Here is a 19,769-nt window from a genome sequence, read left to right on the forward strand (position 1 = left end):
CACCGCTCCCGTGCTCCTGTTTACCGAACCCCGCTGAACCGAACACGGATCGAGGCTCAGTCTGATCGGATGAGGCGTGTTTTGACTCCCCGGGACCGGAGGACTATGACGGGGGCGCGCGTTTACACAGGTGTGTTACCTGTGGCCGCTAGAACGCGCCCGGCGCGTCGCTCTGTCCTTCCGGCACGTTCGGCCGTGGTGTCGATACTCCGTGTTTAACACGTCCACTCCGGTCCACGGTGCGTAAATGGGTCTTGGGTTAAAGGTCAGCGCTCTCTTTGGGCGGTAGTGGTGTGTTTATTTCAGTGCTACTACAGAGCCGGTATATTCGAGCCGGTTCGGGTCCACGCTGAGGAGCGTTCACAACCAACGCCGGATAAACCACTCCCTGGTACCGGAGCACCGGGGCCGTCGCGTCTCTTTTGTTGTAAAAACGTTTATTGGCTGTGAATCACAACGTCGGGCGCGAGAGCTCTGACGCACTGTGGACACGAGCTCGGAACCGCCGGACCGGCCGGGACACCGACGGCGATGGCCGTGTCTCAGCTGGACACCGAGGACCATCCACCGGAGAACGGCTTCGTGAGCCCCGGGACCGCGTCGCCCAGTCTGCTGTCCCGCATCGACGGCTGCGTTCTGCCGTATCTGGGCGGGTTCGGGAGGTACCAGAAGCAGCTGGTCCTGCTGACATGGATCCCAGCGCTGTTCATCGGGTTCAGCCAGTTCTCGGACAACTTCCTCCTCGCGCAGCCCAACGCCACCTGCATTGAACCCACAATAAACGGCACCAACAAGTCGGAACCCTCTTTGATGTATAACTCTACCGGTAATAATAATGATAACGAGAGTGCACGTGCCGCCCGTTTCTCCGCCAACGGGACGCACGAGCGCGCGGCGTCCCTGCTGTGTGACTGCACGCGCTGGGATTACGACCTGCAAACGGGGCTCGTGCAGAATGTGGTGACCAAGGTAAGGCTCCCGTCTGCGCACTTTAGTGACAGCTGCACGCAGTCTGGAGACAAACACGCCGCATTGTGCCCGCGCGACTAGCGCGCGACTCACGTTTGTAGACGAATTAAAAGGCTACAGCATTCATAAAGTCCGCTGCAAATATGGTTATAACACTAACCACGCAGTGAACAAATATCCGAAAATGCCACACATTTTAAAAATGCCTTAAATCGTGATACTCGTTAAGCAACAATAATCCCTTTGTTACAAATTACATTTGTAGATGAGGCAGTTGGTTGTCGAGATAATTTACTGCCAACACTGCACACGCAGGTCTTAGACACAGTGGATTCGTTGGTAAAGGGTTGTATTGGATCTGCGGGGAAACATCGCAGTGCTGAGTGCGAGGAACGAGTCACGCGCAGCAGCTGACGAGGCGCGAGCTCTCGCAGGGTAGATGTCACCGGGCTGCCCTCGTGCTCAGCGCCAAGGAATGCGCCCATTACCTAATGACGGAGAAGTCTGAGTGCGTCCTCTGACACGACCACGATAGTGAGGTCTCCCCCATTTCATCGGCATCTGCTTATCTGAATGCTGAGCTCGGCTTTTCGTGTCTTGATAATTAACCTCGTGCAGACTGTCTGTTCCGTGATTGTGCAAATGGAACACTCGGGAACTGAGATTATAGCGCGAGGACATATTCGATTTTCGTTCTCTAATCTGAGAAGTCCAGTGGACATATGCATGTTTCATCCTGCGTTTCAGTTACCTCTATCCCACACACTTGTGCTGTCATACAGGACAGAAGAATGTTTCTTTAACTGGGACGAATGGCTTGAATGGTTATTGTGCTCCTTAGCAAATCAGCTGACGTCTCCCTGTTCGTCTGAGTCTTCAGAGGTTCTGCGCACACGTGCTTCACGTGAGAAAAAAACGGAAGTTCAATCACTGCCACTTGATTGCAGCACTCGATCCATGACTCATACTGTGGGTCCATCTGAGGGTTCCCCCGTGTCACCGAGCCTTCGGGAACTCTATCTGGGAATCTGTGGTCTGGCAGTAACAGAACTGAGCTGACGTGTCCTCGAGCTGAGTGGAATGACATGTGCTCCTGTTTGTTGACGGGTTTAAGCTCGGTGAGTCTGGACACAGTGTCTGTAGGCCCCAGGGTCATGTCCAGTGCTCTCAACTGGACCACAGCTGCACAACACACAGAGAACTGTAGTTTGGGTGTATAAAACACAGCTGTGAAACTGACATGTATGGCAGCATGACAGTGGGCCCGTCTACCTCTGCTCAGAACCCTCCTGGGACTGCTGTGTTCAGTCCCAGAGCTGCCAGGCATTCTAGCTGCGTCTTCATCATCATCATCATCATGACAGGGTCAAGTAATATTAGTAGCTTGTTATAGATTACTAATAAGATGCTATAAAATATGCTCTCCTATTGATTTAGGCAGAACTGTCTGTGGATGTGTGTGTGTCTTGCCACAGTGTTGGCCAGTTTGGTGTGATCGGATCAACACTGAATACCAGGTCCAGAAACCCCCTGACCCGAGTCAGGATGCTAGCAGGGTGTTCTTCAGCATGATGACTTAGCAACATTTCAGTACCAACTTACTCTGCCAAAAAGTGAGGGCTTGATTTAGATGCTTGGCCACTCGTGTGCCAGAAAGAGACACCCTTCTCTGTCTGTCCTCACTGCACCATACAGCATGTTCAGTAAATACCAAGAGGGAATGAATGAATGAATGATCCAGGTGTACAGAACGTGCTGTTAGGTTGAACAGTTGTTAATGGTGAGGAAGTATTAGTGAGTGCAAACACACAGGTGTGTAGCAGGGGAGACATGTTGGTTCAGACCACGACGAAGACAACCTCCTTAAAGCAGGACTTCCCTGGCCCGAAGCAAGGTCCTGGTCCAGCAGGCCTGACTCAGCTCCCCGGGCCTTGAGCTCAGTGATGAGCTGAAGTCTTTAATTAGACATCTCGGAGGACGTGAGGTCTTACGTCTGGTTATCCAGGAGGAGTCTGGATCTTCTGGCATTAAGGATCACAGCAGTTTGGAGAATACTTTCCCTGCATTGTGGCTAATGAAGGTCCTAGATCAGGCATGTCGGGGCAGGTTAAACCTGAACCCGTGCCGTATTGCTGTCTCTCCGTGAAAGTGATTTACAGTGAAGGTGCAGGCTGCCTGCTAGACACAGCACACTGACTGGGACGCTTGGCAGTCATAACAGAGACAGAACTGAACAATGTTAGTGTAGGTGTCACTGGACTTGCCCCAGAAGGTTTTGATCTTACATTATCTACATTTTACAGCAGTGTGCTGTAACATTTGCTGAATGCACTGGAGAGAATTAACTCATGTTTCTGTTTCAGCTTCTTGACCTTTGCTTTCATGGATGTGACCTGATCTAAACTTATTATGATAACATACACATTCTGATTGGCTAAGCTTTTCAGTCATCTCACCTGCAAAAAGAAAGGTAAATATTGGACCATGTCCTGTGGGAGTGAGCAGAAGTCTGCAGGCATCTGTCTGATCTGCGTATATGATCAGTGGAGATACAGAAGGTCTCAGTGTTCAAAGTGATTGTTGTCTCTTCACTTACCTGAAAATGAATCAACTCAGTAGGAAATCAGAGTGCTTTTATCACAGATCATAATAAATACTCCACATTCTTAAAGGATCAAATTTCACCAGAGATGGCGGTTCTTTTGTGGATAACTCAGATTTAATGACTGTGACATGTTTGAAGCTGTAATGATCTCAATTGCGACATCAACTCCTGCTACTGTCTGAGCAAGCTGTTCTGAGATCAGGCCTCAGCACCAAGGTCTACGGGAGCACACAGGAAGTATGGCGCTTCCTGTGTTGTTGACGTCCATCCAGGTTGGTTTTATCTCCTTTGTAGCACAGCTGTCAGGAAGGAGAACCGGGTACCACCACGTCCACGTGCTCCACCACACAAGAACACATTTGGTTAATATCTGAAACATCTGACCAAACTTCGGCAGAGCTCAGCTGCCCTCTGTTTCCATGGTTTCCAGTGCACAGTGTAAGGCATTACTTAGCACTTTGCTCAGGCCATCAGCACGGACACTGACCATAGACTGTCCCCCACCCCCACCCGCAGGAGTTCCTGCTCACACTATTTACTACTACAACGTGTGGAGGGTTAGGGTGGTGGAGAGTTAGGGTGGTGTTCACTCATCAAATGCTGGAACGAAACCTGTGCTGCTGATGTTGACAGACAGACCAGCGTCTTCTGAACAGTCGTGGAGGTCCAGGACATGTGCTGGACCACTCGGCTGCTGGACACGTCCTCCAGGACACCTGTCCCCAAAGAGCAGCCCCCCTCTTCTGTCCCCTGGAGCACTCTAAATTGAGCTCTTGCCCCTCCCTGAGGGCCTGCTCCCCCTGTGACTCACCCAGCCGTGTGTCCTGAGGTGAGGCCAGGAAGCCCCGGCGAGCTGCACAACTGCTCTGATTCCCTCCGAGTCCCAGAAGGCCCTGAGTTAATAGGAGCCATGCGTTAATGAATACGATCTCGGAGAGAATTGCTCACAGTAGCACTGAATGCTCAGATTAGCCCACACTGGGAAGTCTGAGTTAGGGTGTGGAGTGTTAGCAGTGCATGAGAATGAGTTCCCGCTAATTAGGGAGTGTGGTTTGACATTGTGTTCAAACTTCCGCCTTTACCAGACCAGAATATTTACCAGAGCAGATGTACTAATGTGATCAGTCCCCAGTGTGGAATTAACTGGTGCAGTGATGAGATTAGACCCACAGTGTGGATTTCCACCATGGTCCCTATAGGCCTACACTACTCTAGCCCTGTTTAAGCACCCGTATATGATGCTATGTCTGATTACAGAAGGGTTGAGTTAAATCTTTATTTGGTTTGGCTTCCAAGTCAAGTGTCTCCATTATTCTTTAAAAAAAAAAAAAAAAAACATATCCAGTCTTTCTCAAACACTTAGAAAGAGACTAAATGTGTGTGGTGTTCTGAAGCTTAGCGAACTGCCTTTCTGATCTTTCTCATGCGGTGGGGTGATCTATAAAGGCCTTTATGTGGCATGAGACACTTGCGGAGGTGATCAGTTTCACCTGTTAGGAAGAAACAATGGTCTTTAACCCAAGATGAAGACAGGCCTGTTGTTAGGAGTACAGTAGCTGGGACAGTACGAACGTTGGGTGTAGCCAGTGGACGTAGGTGTGACGCCTGCTACAAGATGAGGGAGAAAAGTCTGCGTGCATTCTGGGTAATGAACTGTAGAACTTGCATTCCAGGCGCTTGGGGTAAGTGAAGTGTTTTGACCTGAAATGTGATATTTCAAAAGTCACACTTTCATCTAAAACCACAGCTATATTGCAGCTATACTTTTTTCTTGACGTCAAACAGTTTTTGTATCAATATATGTGGTTCCAAAAATTTTTTTCCACCACTGTTTGGCAAACAAAATTCTCATCAGATAAATGTTTCCCTCTGATTTATTACTCCTGATTTGTCAGCATTAATTTCCTCAAAACAAGCAAATAATGCAATAAAAAAGAGCCATTGGTCATTATAGTGGTTAATGTACTGCCAGTGAGCTCTGGTATTTGTGGACACAGTGAACCATGTTTGAACCTGAATGAGATAAATCTATATCTGACGCATATTTAGGTCAATTCCATGACACCATAGACACACACACACACACACACACACACCAGTATCATGTTTGTAAAGTGTAATTCTGCTTGAGCACACTAGTAATACACAACGCCACAGAACGCCCGTCAAAGACATGAATATCTGGATCACATGGTGCATGTGTGTGCCTGTGTTTCATGAAGCTTTTTCACGGATGGCGTGGCTGTTCACATTATGTACAAGTGTCTTACAGATGGGGATTTTCCAGTAGAGATTTTGGAGTTTGACATTCACCCCTGCTGCCCTGGGCAGACACCCTTGTCCACAGCGATTTACTGGAGAAGTTCATCATCTTCTAACTGGATTAATTGGGCTTGAGCCGTTGTCAGCACAGTGACCTACAGCAGACACTGAGGACGTGGCGTGACTGTGCGTCTGTGTTTGTGGTTGTGTACGTTACCCTCACAGTATGTGGATCCACAGCCTGTCTGGGCTAATTGTTGGTTGGTATGTTGTGCCTGTGTTTGTCCTACAAATGTTAAACAAACACTGACATTTGATAGCGAGACAGTTAGCATGTCCCTGAACCACAAACTGCTTCCTCTCCGACAGGAAGCTGTGGTTCCATATGAGACAGTCTGCAGTTTATGAGTGATAGTGACGCTGAACTATGAGGCAGACGTGGGTGCAGACTGATGAAGCCAGCTGCCCTGCCCCCACTCTGATTGGTAGGGAACCCTGATCAGCTGCCGTGGCCCCCACTCTGATTGGTAGGGAACCCTGATCAGCTGCCCTGGCCCCACTCTGATTGGTAGTTGCCACATCACAGTGCTGCTTATTTACATAAAGTTGAAACTCTTCATTGTGCCATGTGGCCCGCCCACATCAAGTCAGTAATGGTCGCTATGTCTCCTGAGTGTGTGTGAGCGTGAGTGTGTGTGTGAGCGTGTGTGAGCGTGAGCGTGCGAGTGTGTATGCCAGCGTGTGTGTAGGGCTTCCCCCGCTGACCTGCCTGCTGTGTGAGCAGTTTGTTTGTATGGTTTTGAGAGGCTGGTACAGTAAGAAGGCTGGGTGCAGCCAGAGGGTGTAGGAGCAGGTGGTGTAGGGTTGGGCAATGTGTGCACAACTGGCATATGACCATGTGACCACACACACATCACGATGGATGATGACCTCAGACAGGGTGGGTGGAGGAAATGGTAGGTATTATGCATTTGATATACATTTTTAATGACTATTCAGCTAATTGTATTAAATTATTAATAAATACTTTAGCATTTTATATTTAGTATACTTTAGCATTTAAATGTAAAAGGTACAAAATCAAAATGGGAACTAAAACAACTGATTATGTGAAAGGGGAAATGCCTTTTTCATTGGTTTTTCATTGGCAGGTTGTGGGGGGGGGATTGGTGTGGAGGGGAAGGGGAGTGTTGGTGAGGTTGTGGGTAGGGCTGAACGATTAATTGCATTTGCGATAATCTCGCGATATTTTAAAACGCGATTCTCTAATCGCAAAGGCTGCGATTTAAACTGGCCACGTGACTTGGAAGCGAGCCGAGCCGAGGACGAACGGAGCAAACCCGAGCAGGAGGCAGGGAGGTGGAGAAGTGAAGTTAACACAGCGCACTTTAACTTGTTGCACAATGGCTTCAGGCTCGACAGAAGCTGACACAACTGAAAGTCTAATACCAAAGAGGGGCAGCACATCAGTTGTGTGAAATTACTTTGGCTTTTAAAAGATGCTGCTCATCGTCAGGTACTGTGTAAAACGTGCCTTGCTACTGTCGCTACGACGCGAGGAAACACTACAAACCTACAAAAAAAACACCACAAAGCCTCGTATGATATTTGTAAGGCTAAAATGCCAACGACCAGTGCTGCATCTTCAAATACGCAAAAGTGTTTCTCTGCGCTTATACAGCTTTAGTATGCGGTGATCAGCGAAATACCGTAAAATCACGCATATAGGCGCAATAAGATTTAAAGCACGGATGAATCGCAAAAGCGCGGATAGCTTGACCGCGGTCTGCAGACAGGGTTCACTGACCAAACCGTTTGAAAGTGTAACTCCTTATGGATATAATTCGAAGCGGCACGCTGAAATAACTCGGGCAGTAACGGAGTTCATAGTGAAAGACATGATGTCCGTTAATATAGTGAACAAGCCCGGCTTCATGGCTTTGTTAAACACACTGGATATGCGCTACCAAATGCCCTCACGCACATATTTTAGCCAAGTTGCTATACCTGCAGGGCTGCCAACTCTCACGCATTGAGCGTCTTAGACTGAAAAGTTACTAGTTCGCTCTGGCGCCAACCACAGGCGATCGATCGATCACGATATAATAATAATACTTAAATTTGGTCCATTTTACCCCCCCCCCCCCCCCATAACAAATTACTTTCGCCACCCACTCCAGGTTCAAGTCTCACTCCAAGCGATCTTGAAAAGTTGCCAACCCTGAATCTGAGCTGTATAAAAAATGCCGAAACAGAGTTTCCTGAAAACAGTGGGAAAATATCGCAATTTTAAATCGCAATCGCAATTTATAGATAAAAATTTATATTCCAAAATCGTTCAGCCCTAGTTGTGCGGGGGGGGGGGTGTTGGTGAGGTTGTGGGGGGGGGGTGTTGGTGAGGTTGTGGGGGGGGGGGGGGGGTGGTGTGGTCTTTTAGTGATTCCAGGTTGTGAGTTGGGAGTCTTGACTGTGAGTTGTGCGGTTTGTTTTCTTCATGTTTAAAGCACCACAAAGAGTCCAAACTCGAATATACGTGTGTAACTAGAGTAACCATGTATGATCTAGAGTAGCAGAAAGGAGTGCTCATTAAAAAAACACGTCTGCTACCTGTTAGGTTAGGGTTAGGTTAGATTAGGTTAGATTAGGTTAGGATTAGATTAGGTTTGGGTTAGGTTAGATTATGTTAGGGTTGGGGTTAGGTTAGATTGGATTAGGGTTAGATTAGATTAGGATTTACACTGTATTGTAGCACACTACCTCACAATATAGCACAAACTATAACACACTAGGCTATAGCACACACTGCTGCACCCTACCTCACTAATATACGACACTCTGGCTCTGCAGTCTATATAAATACACACTTAAAGTTGCCTATGTTGCTTAGCAACAGGGAAGTGAGTTGATGAGCTAAGACATCACACACACATACACACACACACACACGGATTCCTAGAAAAGGGACTATTAAAGAGCAGGTCACTCTGAGATCACCCCAGTGTCACTCTGAGATCACACCGTGCTTACTAAGAGATCACTCTGGGATCACTGTGAGATTATATATCTGTGTGAACAAAAACTATAAGCCCATATAATCTAACAGACTGTTACACACACACACACACACACACACACACACACACACACACACACACACACACACACACAGTGTATTTACCCAGCTGTTGGACTAGCATGACCACAACAGTCTTGCGCTAGCTCCATGCTGACTGGCACCAGAGCTAAAAGGTTTTAGTGGTGCATGCTGGGAAGAGCGGAGGGGCCGGCAGCTGCCTGACCTCCCACACCAGCGCTGTGTTTACCTGCTAGCTCTGGACAGACACTTTAACTGTGTTCTAGGTTTGGACAGTCCAGGTTAGACTGATAGATGCTGGTGGTGTGTGGGGGGTGTTTGATGACCTCTGACCGCAGTGAGTCTGTGTGATGGAGGAGAAAGAACTGTTTGTCCTGTGACACTGGCTCTCCACTGCACACACAAAGGCTTCTCTCTGTCTCCTGCCCACTGGCCTCCCCCTCTCCTTCTCTCCTCCCTCTTCTTCTCCCTCCTCTCTCTCCCACTCTCCTCTCTCTCTCTCCCCTCTCTCTTTCTCTCTCCTTTGTTTGCTTGGCTGCTTTCATTCTACAATTTTCTTTTTTCTTCTCTTTTACTTTGTACCAGAGAATCACAGCCAGGATCACTGCAGTAACGACTGTACGTTCAGATATTAGCGTGTGTGCTGCTCGTGTATGTGTGTGTGTGTGTGTGTGTGTGTGTGTGTGTGTGTGTGTGTGTGTGTGTGTGTGTGTGTGTGTGTGTGTGTGATGGTCATGTCTGTACTCTCTATTTTTGCTTCCTGTGCATCTCTTCCTCTCTGCGCTTGTTCCCTGTCTTTTTCTCTCATCTGTGTCTCATTATCGTCTCACTGCCCGTTGAATGTCTCACTCGCCTGCTTGGTGGGATACAGGGATCGTTGGTGTGCTCTGCTGTTGCTAGGCAGTAACTATGCGGCAGCCTAGCAGACTCAAACCCTCTTCCGCCATTCACACACACACACACACACACACACACACACACACACACACACACACACACACACACACACACACACACACACAAGACCTGGTGTACATATGTATACAGGTTTGGTTATAGGAATAACTTCTCACTGTTTATTTCCTTCTTCTGCTGTGGAGGATGTTTAGTGTTCGCTCCAAAAAGCCAAGCATGGAATAAAATGGCTCCTGTGATGAGCATTGCATAGTACTGTAAAGTACAGTAGAGCACCATAGAACGCTAGAAAACAGTAGAGCACCGTAGATCACCGTAGAGCACTGTCGAGCACTGTAGAACACTGTAGAGCACTGTAGAGCACTGTAGAGCACTGTAGAACACTGTAGAACACTGTAAAACACTGTAGAGCACTGTAAAGCACTGTTGAACACAGTAGAGCACTGTAGAACACTTTAGAACACTGTAGAACACTTTAGAACACTGTAGAACACTGTAGAGCACTGTAGAACACTGTAAATCACTGTAGAGCACTGTAGAACACTGTAGAGCACTGTAGAGCACTGTAGAACACAGTAGAGCACTGTAGAGCACTGTAGAGCACTGGTGTAGAGTGTTGCAGAGCAGTGTAGAGGCTGAAACGTTGAGAGCTCTCCGCATTCTGAGTGTTTAAGTAAAAAGTGAATTGCTGTAAGAAGCTGATTCTCTCATAAGAGACTGAAAGTAAATTATCGACAGACAAATTCTGGCATTTCTACAAAGAAGAACAGACACTCAGCCGGCTACAGCAGGAGCAGTGGCTTTTTTAGCACAGAGATTCCTTTATAGAATCAGTATCACAGACACATGCAGGTTCACTCAAGCCTTACTACGTGTCTTTAACTTCAAATGTTTTATAAAGACATCATATGGTAACAATTATGCAGCAATATGTGGATTAGATTTATTAAGTTATTTCTGTTATTGTCTTCTGTAGTTTTATATCTAATTATAGTTGGGACTAAAACATCATATTAGTACTGGAGTCCAGTGTAATTACTATTGTGGAGAAGGTGAATCAGAATGAATCTGAATCAATGAATCAGAATCAGTAAGTGTTGTGTCCATTAACAGTGTGTTAACATGGAAAATTGTGTGTGTTGAGATATGCTGTTTTCAGAGTGTCAGCATAATGGGAATTTGTATGTGTGGGTGTGTGTGTGTGCACGTGCATGCGTGTGTGTGTGTGTGGGTGTGTGCATTGAGGCAGCACAGAAGAGAGTGTGTGTGATTTGAGCCAAGGTCATTTCACTCTAGAACAAGCTGAATTAAATTTTTAATGTGCCATGTTTGTTGTAGTATAGCACGGAGCTAATGCTGTCCTTGGGAATCAGGCGGAGAGGAAGCACTGAGTGCAAGATGGCTGGGTCTGGCAGTGTCGTCTCACTCCAGGAAAACTGGTTTTACTAACGTGATCAGTCTGCAGAGCTCCACACCCACCTGTTTACCCTCCATGTTGCCAGGTGACATCAATACAGAGAGTTTCTGAGTGGCAGAAGGAGAACATGTGACCTGTGTGTGTGTGTGTGTGTGTGTGTGTGTGTGTGTGTGTGTGTGTGTGTGTGTGTGTGTGTGTTTTAGTAGCTGTGCAGTCTTGGGTAGCTGAGTGACTCAACACAGGAAGTGATACTAAATTCAGCAGCCTATCACAAGAACACAAACTCACTTACCTGCTGTCAGTTCCAGTCAGTCAGGACTTTGAAGATCACGGGCCGTTTGCGTCAACAATATCAGATAGCGGTGATCTGTTGCTGTGTCTGTGTGTGTGCCAGTGCTTGGGGGTGAGGTTACCGTTGTTGGCCTTATAGAAAATACCAATACATAAACACTGGTCTTCAGTGTTGGGCCTGTACAGACAACTTTAACTCAGCTCTGCCTTAACTCAAACTAAGCACTAACACAACCATACCTTAATCCAACTCAAACCTGACTCAGCCCTACCTCAACCCTACCTCAGCTCTAAATCAACCTTGACTCAGCCCTACCTTAACCCTAACTCAACTCTAACTCAATCCTGTCTCAGCCCTGCCTTAACCCTAACTCAACTCTAACTCAATCCTGTCTCAGCCCTGCCTTAACCCTAACTCAACTCTAACTCAATCCTGTCTCAGCCCTACCTTAACCCTAACTCAACTCTAACTCAATCCTGACTCAGCCCTGCCTTAACCCTAACTCAACTCTAACTCGATCCTGACTCAGCCCTACCTCAAGTGAGAGCTGCCTGCAGAGGTCCAGTGTAGGGTTGTTCTGTTTTAGGCTTTACTTCACAGCCTGCTCAGATTTCTGAATGGTGGTTTGGGCTCAGTGTGGGTTTGTTGTGGGTGTGTTGTGGGAACCAGCAGTGGAGTTTGGAGTGCAGACACTGTTGCCTCAGTCCATCGCGAGGCTAATGCTAATGCTAATACAGTTTGAGATGTGGTGGTAAAATTATAAAAAATGTGTTGCAAATGTTGCACACAACTCTTAAGTTCAGGTGTGAATGAACAGAGGCTGTTGTGAGATTAGCAGTTGATAACGTTGTTTAAATGACATAATTTATGTTACCCCTTCAGGGCTTACAGGACAGATGGACTATCAAAGCCGGATCTGTGGTGATGCAGCAGGATGAGACATGGACTGGTCTTGGTGAACAGCAGAAACATTTTCTTGTTATGTGATTATAAGAGTGGCAGGAATGATGACAGGACGCCCCCCACGCCGGCTGGTCCGTGCATAGCACCACGCTGACTCTGATCTCCTCATTACGCATCCTGGCGCCTGGTTGTTTGTGGAGTTGGTGGAGATGTGCTAGTCAGTCCTCTGTTTGCAATGTTTGATGTTTTCTGTGTTCTGGAGGCGCCGTTACACTCTTCCTGTTTGGTTTTGGGTTTTGTAATTGTTCTGCGGGTTTGCGCTCAGAAGACACTTTTCAAGCCTGCTTTGTCTGTTTTTAACTGCCTTGTGAATCCTGACAGTGTGTCTTAATTTGGAAATCTCTGTGAATTGCAGTCGGGCTGACATATTTCACACACCACTATTTCCTTTTTTTCCTGTGAGAAGTATTTGTCTCTATATCAAAGTTTGGGAGACTGAAAACCCAGACACTTCAATCTTTTGTAAATCAATGGAGGATTGTGGAAAAAACAATCCTCGTTGTCTGCTGTGTAAGATGAATAAAAATACCAAACATATTACACATATTGTGATACATATTTTAAAAAGCATTAAAAAGTTCATAATTGTGAACCCTTAATGAGTTACAGTGTTGAACCCTTAATGAGTTACAGTGTTGAACCCTTAATGAAACCAATGGTGAACACGGAGAACATTGTTTTTCACAAATTAAGTGCACAAAATATGCACAAAACATTAATTTGGAACATCTCAGCAAAGGTTTGCACTTTTCTTACTGATTGTGTATTGTTGCCTTCTGAGATCAAGTACTGCAAATTAGGTGAAGGTCAAATTCTGTAACCCTAAACTGTAGCATCAAGCATCCTCTGTGATCTAAAGATTGTGCTGACGTGGAACATGCGTCTCCAGGACCCTCTGAGTTGTGAGGATCACGCTGCGTAAGAGAGGCTTCATGCCGAGGGCTCGTGTCACGTTTACTGCCGAGGGTTTGAGTTGCGTTTACTGCCGAGGGTTTGAGTTGCGTTTTCTGCTGAAAGGTTCGTGTCACGTTTTCTGCTGCCAGCTGTTTTTCCAGCCCAACGAATCAATACAGGCATCATTACCTTAGCAGAAATGAGCAAGAAAGATCTTGTTATTAATCAGGAGACAGCAAAGCTTTTCTACAGTGTCTTATGGTATCTCACAAACTAAATGGCAAAATTGGACACCTGTCCTGCCCTATTTGAGCATTTGCCCTGTGTACCTGTACACCTGTAAGGTCCAAGTACACCTGACAAGTCAATCTACCCCTTTCTGTCATAGATTCCAGTACAGGGCCTGTCACATATGAAGGATTACAACTGTGAGCCTCAGAATTAACAGTCTTTCTTTCTTTCTGTTTAACGCAAAGATGGGACTTTCATTTCAACACACTGCTCCAATACCTGTGATCCAGCTTCTCTCTGAGTCTGTTTGTGCTCTGTGTGTCTGTGACCTTTGCCCTGCGAGCGCACATGCTCCGTGTGTCTGTGACCCTTGCCCTCCGAGCGCACATGCTCCGTGTCATACCCTTGTTGTTCATGTTTAAACTGCTGCAGGTTATCAGTGACATCATTGCGTGTTTATGCCAGTGCAGCAACACTGACAGTACTGCCTGTTTGTTCTCAGTGGAACTTGGTGTGTGACTCGGCATGGAAAGTTCATATTGCCAAATTCTCTCTGCTGGTGGGATCCATCTTTGGGTACCTGGTCCTGGGGGTCCTGGCAGACTGGTGAGTGTGTCCCTGTATGCCTGAACAGTCATAGGGGAAGAAATTACACACAACTGTAGGATTATTCATTACAGTAACATGTATTTGTGATTATTATGTTTTATGAGTAAAATGTATTTGTGTATTTGCGAGTTCATTGATGAGGTAGACACACATGGGACTTGTGGGAAATGTAAATTCTGTTTCCAGAGAGGAAACGAGAGTGTGAATTGAACTGGATGTTTGGAATCTCACTGCAGGTTTGGTCGACATCCTGTCCTAATCATCTCCGTCTTCTTCACGCTGGTGTTCGGGATGACGGTCGCCTTCTCCGTCGACGTCACCATGTTCAGCACCTTGCGCTTCTTTGAAGGCTTCTGTCTGGCTGGGATAACGCTGTCACTCTACGTCCTGAGTGAGTTAACCATCCACCACTGTTTCCGCCCCGTGGTTACATATGGACACATCTGCACAATGTCTCTTGATGTCTTCTAATCTGTCACGAGTATCTGAGCAGTAAGACTGTTGGGCAGCTGTCTGCACGCTTGCTCACTAACGCCACCAGCTTCACCCTAGCTGAGTGACACCCGTAGGTTGTGTGTACACGCTGAGGAGGTCAGTGCGGTTGGGCCGCGTGTGCTTATGGCTGTGTGTGTCAGTGCGTGTGGCCCGTGAGTCACGTGTCTGCTGTAGCTTCACGCTTCACTGATACACGACAGCATGCGGGTCTCTTCTGGACTGAGGGGTGAGAGTCAGGTCCGTGTGTGTGTGTGTGTGTGTGTGTGTGTGTGTGTGTGTGTGTGTGTGTGTGTGTGTGTGTGTGTGTGTGTGTGTGTGTGTGTGTGTGTTGTGTGTGTTTTGGAAAGGAAGACGGGCAGTGTGTTGTGTGTATACAGCAGCCCGTCTCAGGGCCGATAGAGAGACACAGTCCTGGTTCTCTGAACGCCACCTGATCCTGGACGGACAGGATGGCCACTCGGGTTTAATAGCAGGATACATCGTTCTACATCGTTTAGGTCCAGACCCTGACCGCGCTGTGAGCAGTCCACCCTCGGGTCGCCATGAAGAGAAAACCCTTAAACTCTGAGAGTGCAGCATGAAGAGATGGACTCTCTGATGTACTGATACACTCTCATCTCAGACCAGGTGCCTCGAATATCCTCAGACATGCTTTAATATGCTGAACTGATGGTTGTTGAATTTAATCCATGCAGATATCTGTCTTGGTTATGGCTTGTATGGTCGTATGGCTGTATAAGACTGTACATAAGGCAAAAGTGCTGTTTGTAGCCTGGTGTGTTTCATGCCTTCTGGGCAGCCCCGCCTAGGGGAGGGGCAACCGGAGAGAGGCGGGGCAGCTGGACAGGGGCGGAATCTTCTGCTGGGACAAAATGACACTCGTATCTCATCACAACCTCATCATAAAGCCAGAGTTAAATTAAATTGCCATTGATTGGGGTGAATATTTAATCAGGAACTCTTTAGTACACATGCAGCATATTACAGTACATATACACAGCATATGTGCCCATACAGTATAACGCACTACTGTTATAGTACTGTACAGTATCATTATCACACACTACTGTTATAGTACTGTACAGTATCACTATCACACACTACTGTTATAGAGTAACACACAGTACTGTACAGTATCACTATCACACTACTGTTATAGAGTAACACACAGTGCTGTACAGTATCACTATCACACACTACTGTTATACTGTTGTAGAGTAACACACAGTACTGTACAGTATCACTATCACCCACTACTGTTATAGAGTATCACACAGTACTGTACAGTATCATTATCACACACTACTGTTATAGTACTGTACAGTATCACTATCACACACTACTGTTATAGAGTAACACACAGTACTGTACAGTATCACTATCACACTACTGTTATAGAGTAACACACAGTGCTGTACAGTATCACTATCACACACTACTGTTATACTGTTGTAGAGTAACACACAGTACTGTACAGTATCACTATCACACACTACTGTTATAGAGTATCACACAGTACTGTACAGTATCATTATCACACACTACTGTTATAGTACTGTACAGTATCACTATCACACACTACTGTTATAGAGCAGGGGTGGCCAACCCGTCATAGACCAAGAGCCAGTTTTCTTACTGTGTTACGGCAAAGAGCCACATTTTACATGGGCGAGTGTAGATTGTTGAGCGGGGTGGGGGGGGGTTGGGTGGCGAGTGTAAATTATTAGGGGGGGGGGGGGGGGGGGGTGGCGAGTGTAAATTATTAGCTGTGAAGACAGTCAAATGCGTGTTTTCCACTACGCCGGTTTTAAAAGTAAAAGTATTATCGGCTCGCTAGGCTTGTAAACTAACCGCGCACCACGAAAATGTAGCAGTGTGTCGCCCCGTTTGTGCAGGTGAGCCCGCGGACCGGCTGGGGAGCCGCATGAAACCAGGCAAAGAGCCGCGGGTTGGCCACCCCTGTTATAGAGTAACACACAGTACTGTACAGTATCACTATCACACACTACTGTTATAGAGTAACACAGTACTGTACAGTATCACTATCACACACTACTGTTATAGAGTAACACAGTACTGTACAGTATCACTATCACACACTACTGTTATACTGTTATAGAGTAACACATAGTACTGTACAGCATTACTATCACACACCACACTACTGTTATTGAGTATCACACAGTACTGTACAGTGTAACTATCACACACTACTGTTATAGAGTATCACACAGTATTTTACAGTACCACTATCACACACTACTGTTAGAGTATCACACAGTACTGTACAGTATCACACTATCACATTACTGTACAGTATTGGTACAGTACAGTCCAGTGTACTAAGCTCTGCAGGGTGCTTAAAATATAGCACAATGGTAAGATGCAGTCGTCGGGGGTGTGGCTGTGTGGCCCAGCTGTGTTGTGTTCCAGGTCACGGGGGCGTGGCTGTGTGGTCCAGCTGTGTTGTGTTCCAGGTCACGGGGGCGTGGCTGTGTGGCCCAGCTGTGTTGTGTTCCAGGTCACGGGGGTGTGGCTGTGTGATCCAGCTGTGTTGTGTTCCAGGTCACAGGGGCGTGGCTGTGTGGTCCAGCTGTGTTGTGTTCCAGGTCACGGGGGCGTGGCTGTGTGGCCTAGCTGTGTTGTGTTTCAGGTCATTGGGGCGTGGCTGTGTGACCCAACTGTATTGTGGGTAATACCTGGACTGGAGAATCGTGTACTTCTCTTTGTTTACTTTGGTAAACAGTAAACAGTATCAACTGTTTGCTTTCATTAAACACATGAAGAGGACACCTACACACACTCACACACACTTTCATACAGTCTCACGAACACAACCTTTAGCAAACACACATTCTCATCATACTGAAACACATGACGTGTATCTGGCCTGTAGTGTGTGTGTGTGTGTGTGTGTGTACGCGCGTATGTGTGTGTGTTTTCATGGAGCTCATTTCATAAATAACTCATGTTTCATTGTTATTTATGATGAAGGAACATTTGTCTGACTGCATCGACAAACAATAGATTTTACACCGTGTTGTCTTTATTGGGACAGGTCTACCTGTCTCCCCGTGTTGTTTTATTAGGGCAGGTCTACCTGTTTCCCCGTGTTGTCTTTATTAAGGTAGGTCTACCTGTCTCCCCGTGTTGTTTTATTAGGACAGGTCTACCTGTCTCCCCGTGTTGTTTTATTAGGGTAGGTCTACCTGTCTCCCCGTGTTGTCTTTATTAAGGTAGGTCTAGCTGTCTCCCCGTGTTGTTTTATTAGGGTAGGTCTACCTGTCTCCCTGTGTTGTCTTTATTAAGGTAGGTCTACCTGTCTCCCCGTGTTGTCTTTATTAGGGCAGGTCTACCTGTCTCCCCATGTTGTCTTTATTGGGACAGGTCTACCTGTCTCCCCGTGTTGTTTTATTAGGGCAGGTCTACCTGTCTCCCCGTGTTGTTTTATTAGGGTAGGTCTACCTGTCTCCCCGTGTTGTCTTTATTAAGGTAGGTCTACCTGTCTCCCCGTGTTGTCTTAATTAAGGTAGGTCTACCTGTCTCCCCGTGCTGTATTTATTAGGGCAGGTCTACCTGTCTCCCCATGTTGTATTTATTAGGGTAGGTCTACCTGTCTCCCCGTGTTGTTTTATTAGGGTAGGTCTACCTGTCTCCCCGTGTTGTATTTATTAAGGTAGGTCTACCTGTCTCCCTGTGTTGTCTTTATTAGGGCAGGTCTACCTGTCTCCCCGTGTTGTCTTTATTAAGGTAGGTCTACCTGTCTCCCCATGTTGACTTTATTAGGGCAGGTCTATCTATCTGTCTCCGCCTGTTGCCTTCATTAGGGCAGGTCTATCTGTCTCCCTGTGTTGTCTTTATTAGAGCAGGTCTACCTGTCTCCCCGTGTTGTCTTATTAGGGCAGGTCTGTCTACCTGTGTTGTCTTTATTAGGGCAGGTCTACCTGTCTCTATGTGTTATCTTTATTAGAGCAGGTCTACCTGTCTCCCCGTGTTGTCTTATTAGGGCAGGTCTATCTACCTGTCTACCTGTGTTGTCTTTATCAGGGCAGGTCTACCTGTCTCTATGTGTTATCTTTATTAGGGCAGGTCTACCTGTCTCCCTGTGTTGTCTTTATTAGGGCAGGTATACCTGTCTCCCTGTGTTGTCTTTATTAGGGCAGGTATACCTGTCTCCCTGTGTTGTCTTTATTAGGGCAGGTCTACCTGTCTCCCTGTGTTGTCTTTATTAGGGCAGGTCTACCTGTCTCCCTGTGTTGTCTTTATTAGGGCAGGTCTACCTGTCTCCCTGTGTTGTCTTTATTAGGGCAGGTATACCTGTCTCCCTGTGTTGTCTTTATTAGGGCAGGTCTACCTGTCTCCCTGTGTTGTCTTTATTAGGGCAGGTTTACCTGTCTCCCTGTGTTGTCTTTATTAGGGCAGGTTTACCTGTCTCCCTGTGTTGTCTTTATTAGGGCAGGTATACCTGTCTCCCTGTGTTGTCTTTATTAGGGCAGGTCTACCTGTCTCTATGTGTTATCTTTATTAGGGCAGGTCTACCTGTCTCTATGTGTTGTCTTTATTAGGGCAGGTCTACCTGTCTCCCCGTGTTGTCTTTATTAGGGCAGGTCTACCTGTCTCCCTGTGTTGTCTTTATTAGGGCAGGTCTACCTGTCTCCCTGTGTTGTCTTTATTAGGGCAGGTCTACCGGTCTCCCCGTGTCCCCTTCATTCCAACTAAGGTCTCTACATATCTACATTGTTAAAATGACATTTGTGGACGGTGTTTTGCAGCTAATGCTGGTTATAATTTTACACTGGGTACATTATCAACATGTTTTGAAGGGGGCAGCTGGGAGGTTTTGATGTGGAGGTGAGATATTAGCAGTCACTTTGATACCTGGTGGATTTCTGTACTGGTACAGTCTGCAATAAACCTGATCTGATCCGGTGGATGTCTAGAGTACGTGAAGGTCAAATGAGGGTCTTTAGATTCGTCTGGGATCTTCCACCTTCACACAGACAGGTGGCCTTCAGACATGTAA

General features: G+C 46.7%; 1 protein-coding gene across 1 annotated transcript in view; it reads left to right on the plus strand.

Annotated features, from left to right (window-relative positions):
• LOC143474460 (solute carrier family 22 member 23) overlaps positions 1 to 19,769 on the plus strand; it is a 41,613-nt gene continuing 21,844 nt past the window's right edge. The window contains exons 1-3 of the mRNA XM_076971921.1: positions 1 to 969; positions 14,145 to 14,248; positions 14,488 to 14,642. Coding sequence (XP_076828036.1) covers positions 532 to 969; positions 14,145 to 14,248; positions 14,488 to 14,642 — 697 coding nt within the window. The 5' untranslated portion in view covers positions 1 to 531. The remainder of the gene's footprint in view (positions 970 to 14,144; positions 14,249 to 14,487; positions 14,643 to 19,769) is intronic.

This window comes from Brachyhypopomus gauderio, chromosome 14 (assembly GCF_052324685.1).
Source record: "Brachyhypopomus gauderio isolate BG-103 chromosome 14, BGAUD_0.2, whole genome shotgun sequence".
Classification (NCBI taxonomy): Eukaryota; Metazoa; Chordata; class Actinopteri; order Gymnotiformes; family Hypopomidae; genus Brachyhypopomus; species Brachyhypopomus gauderio.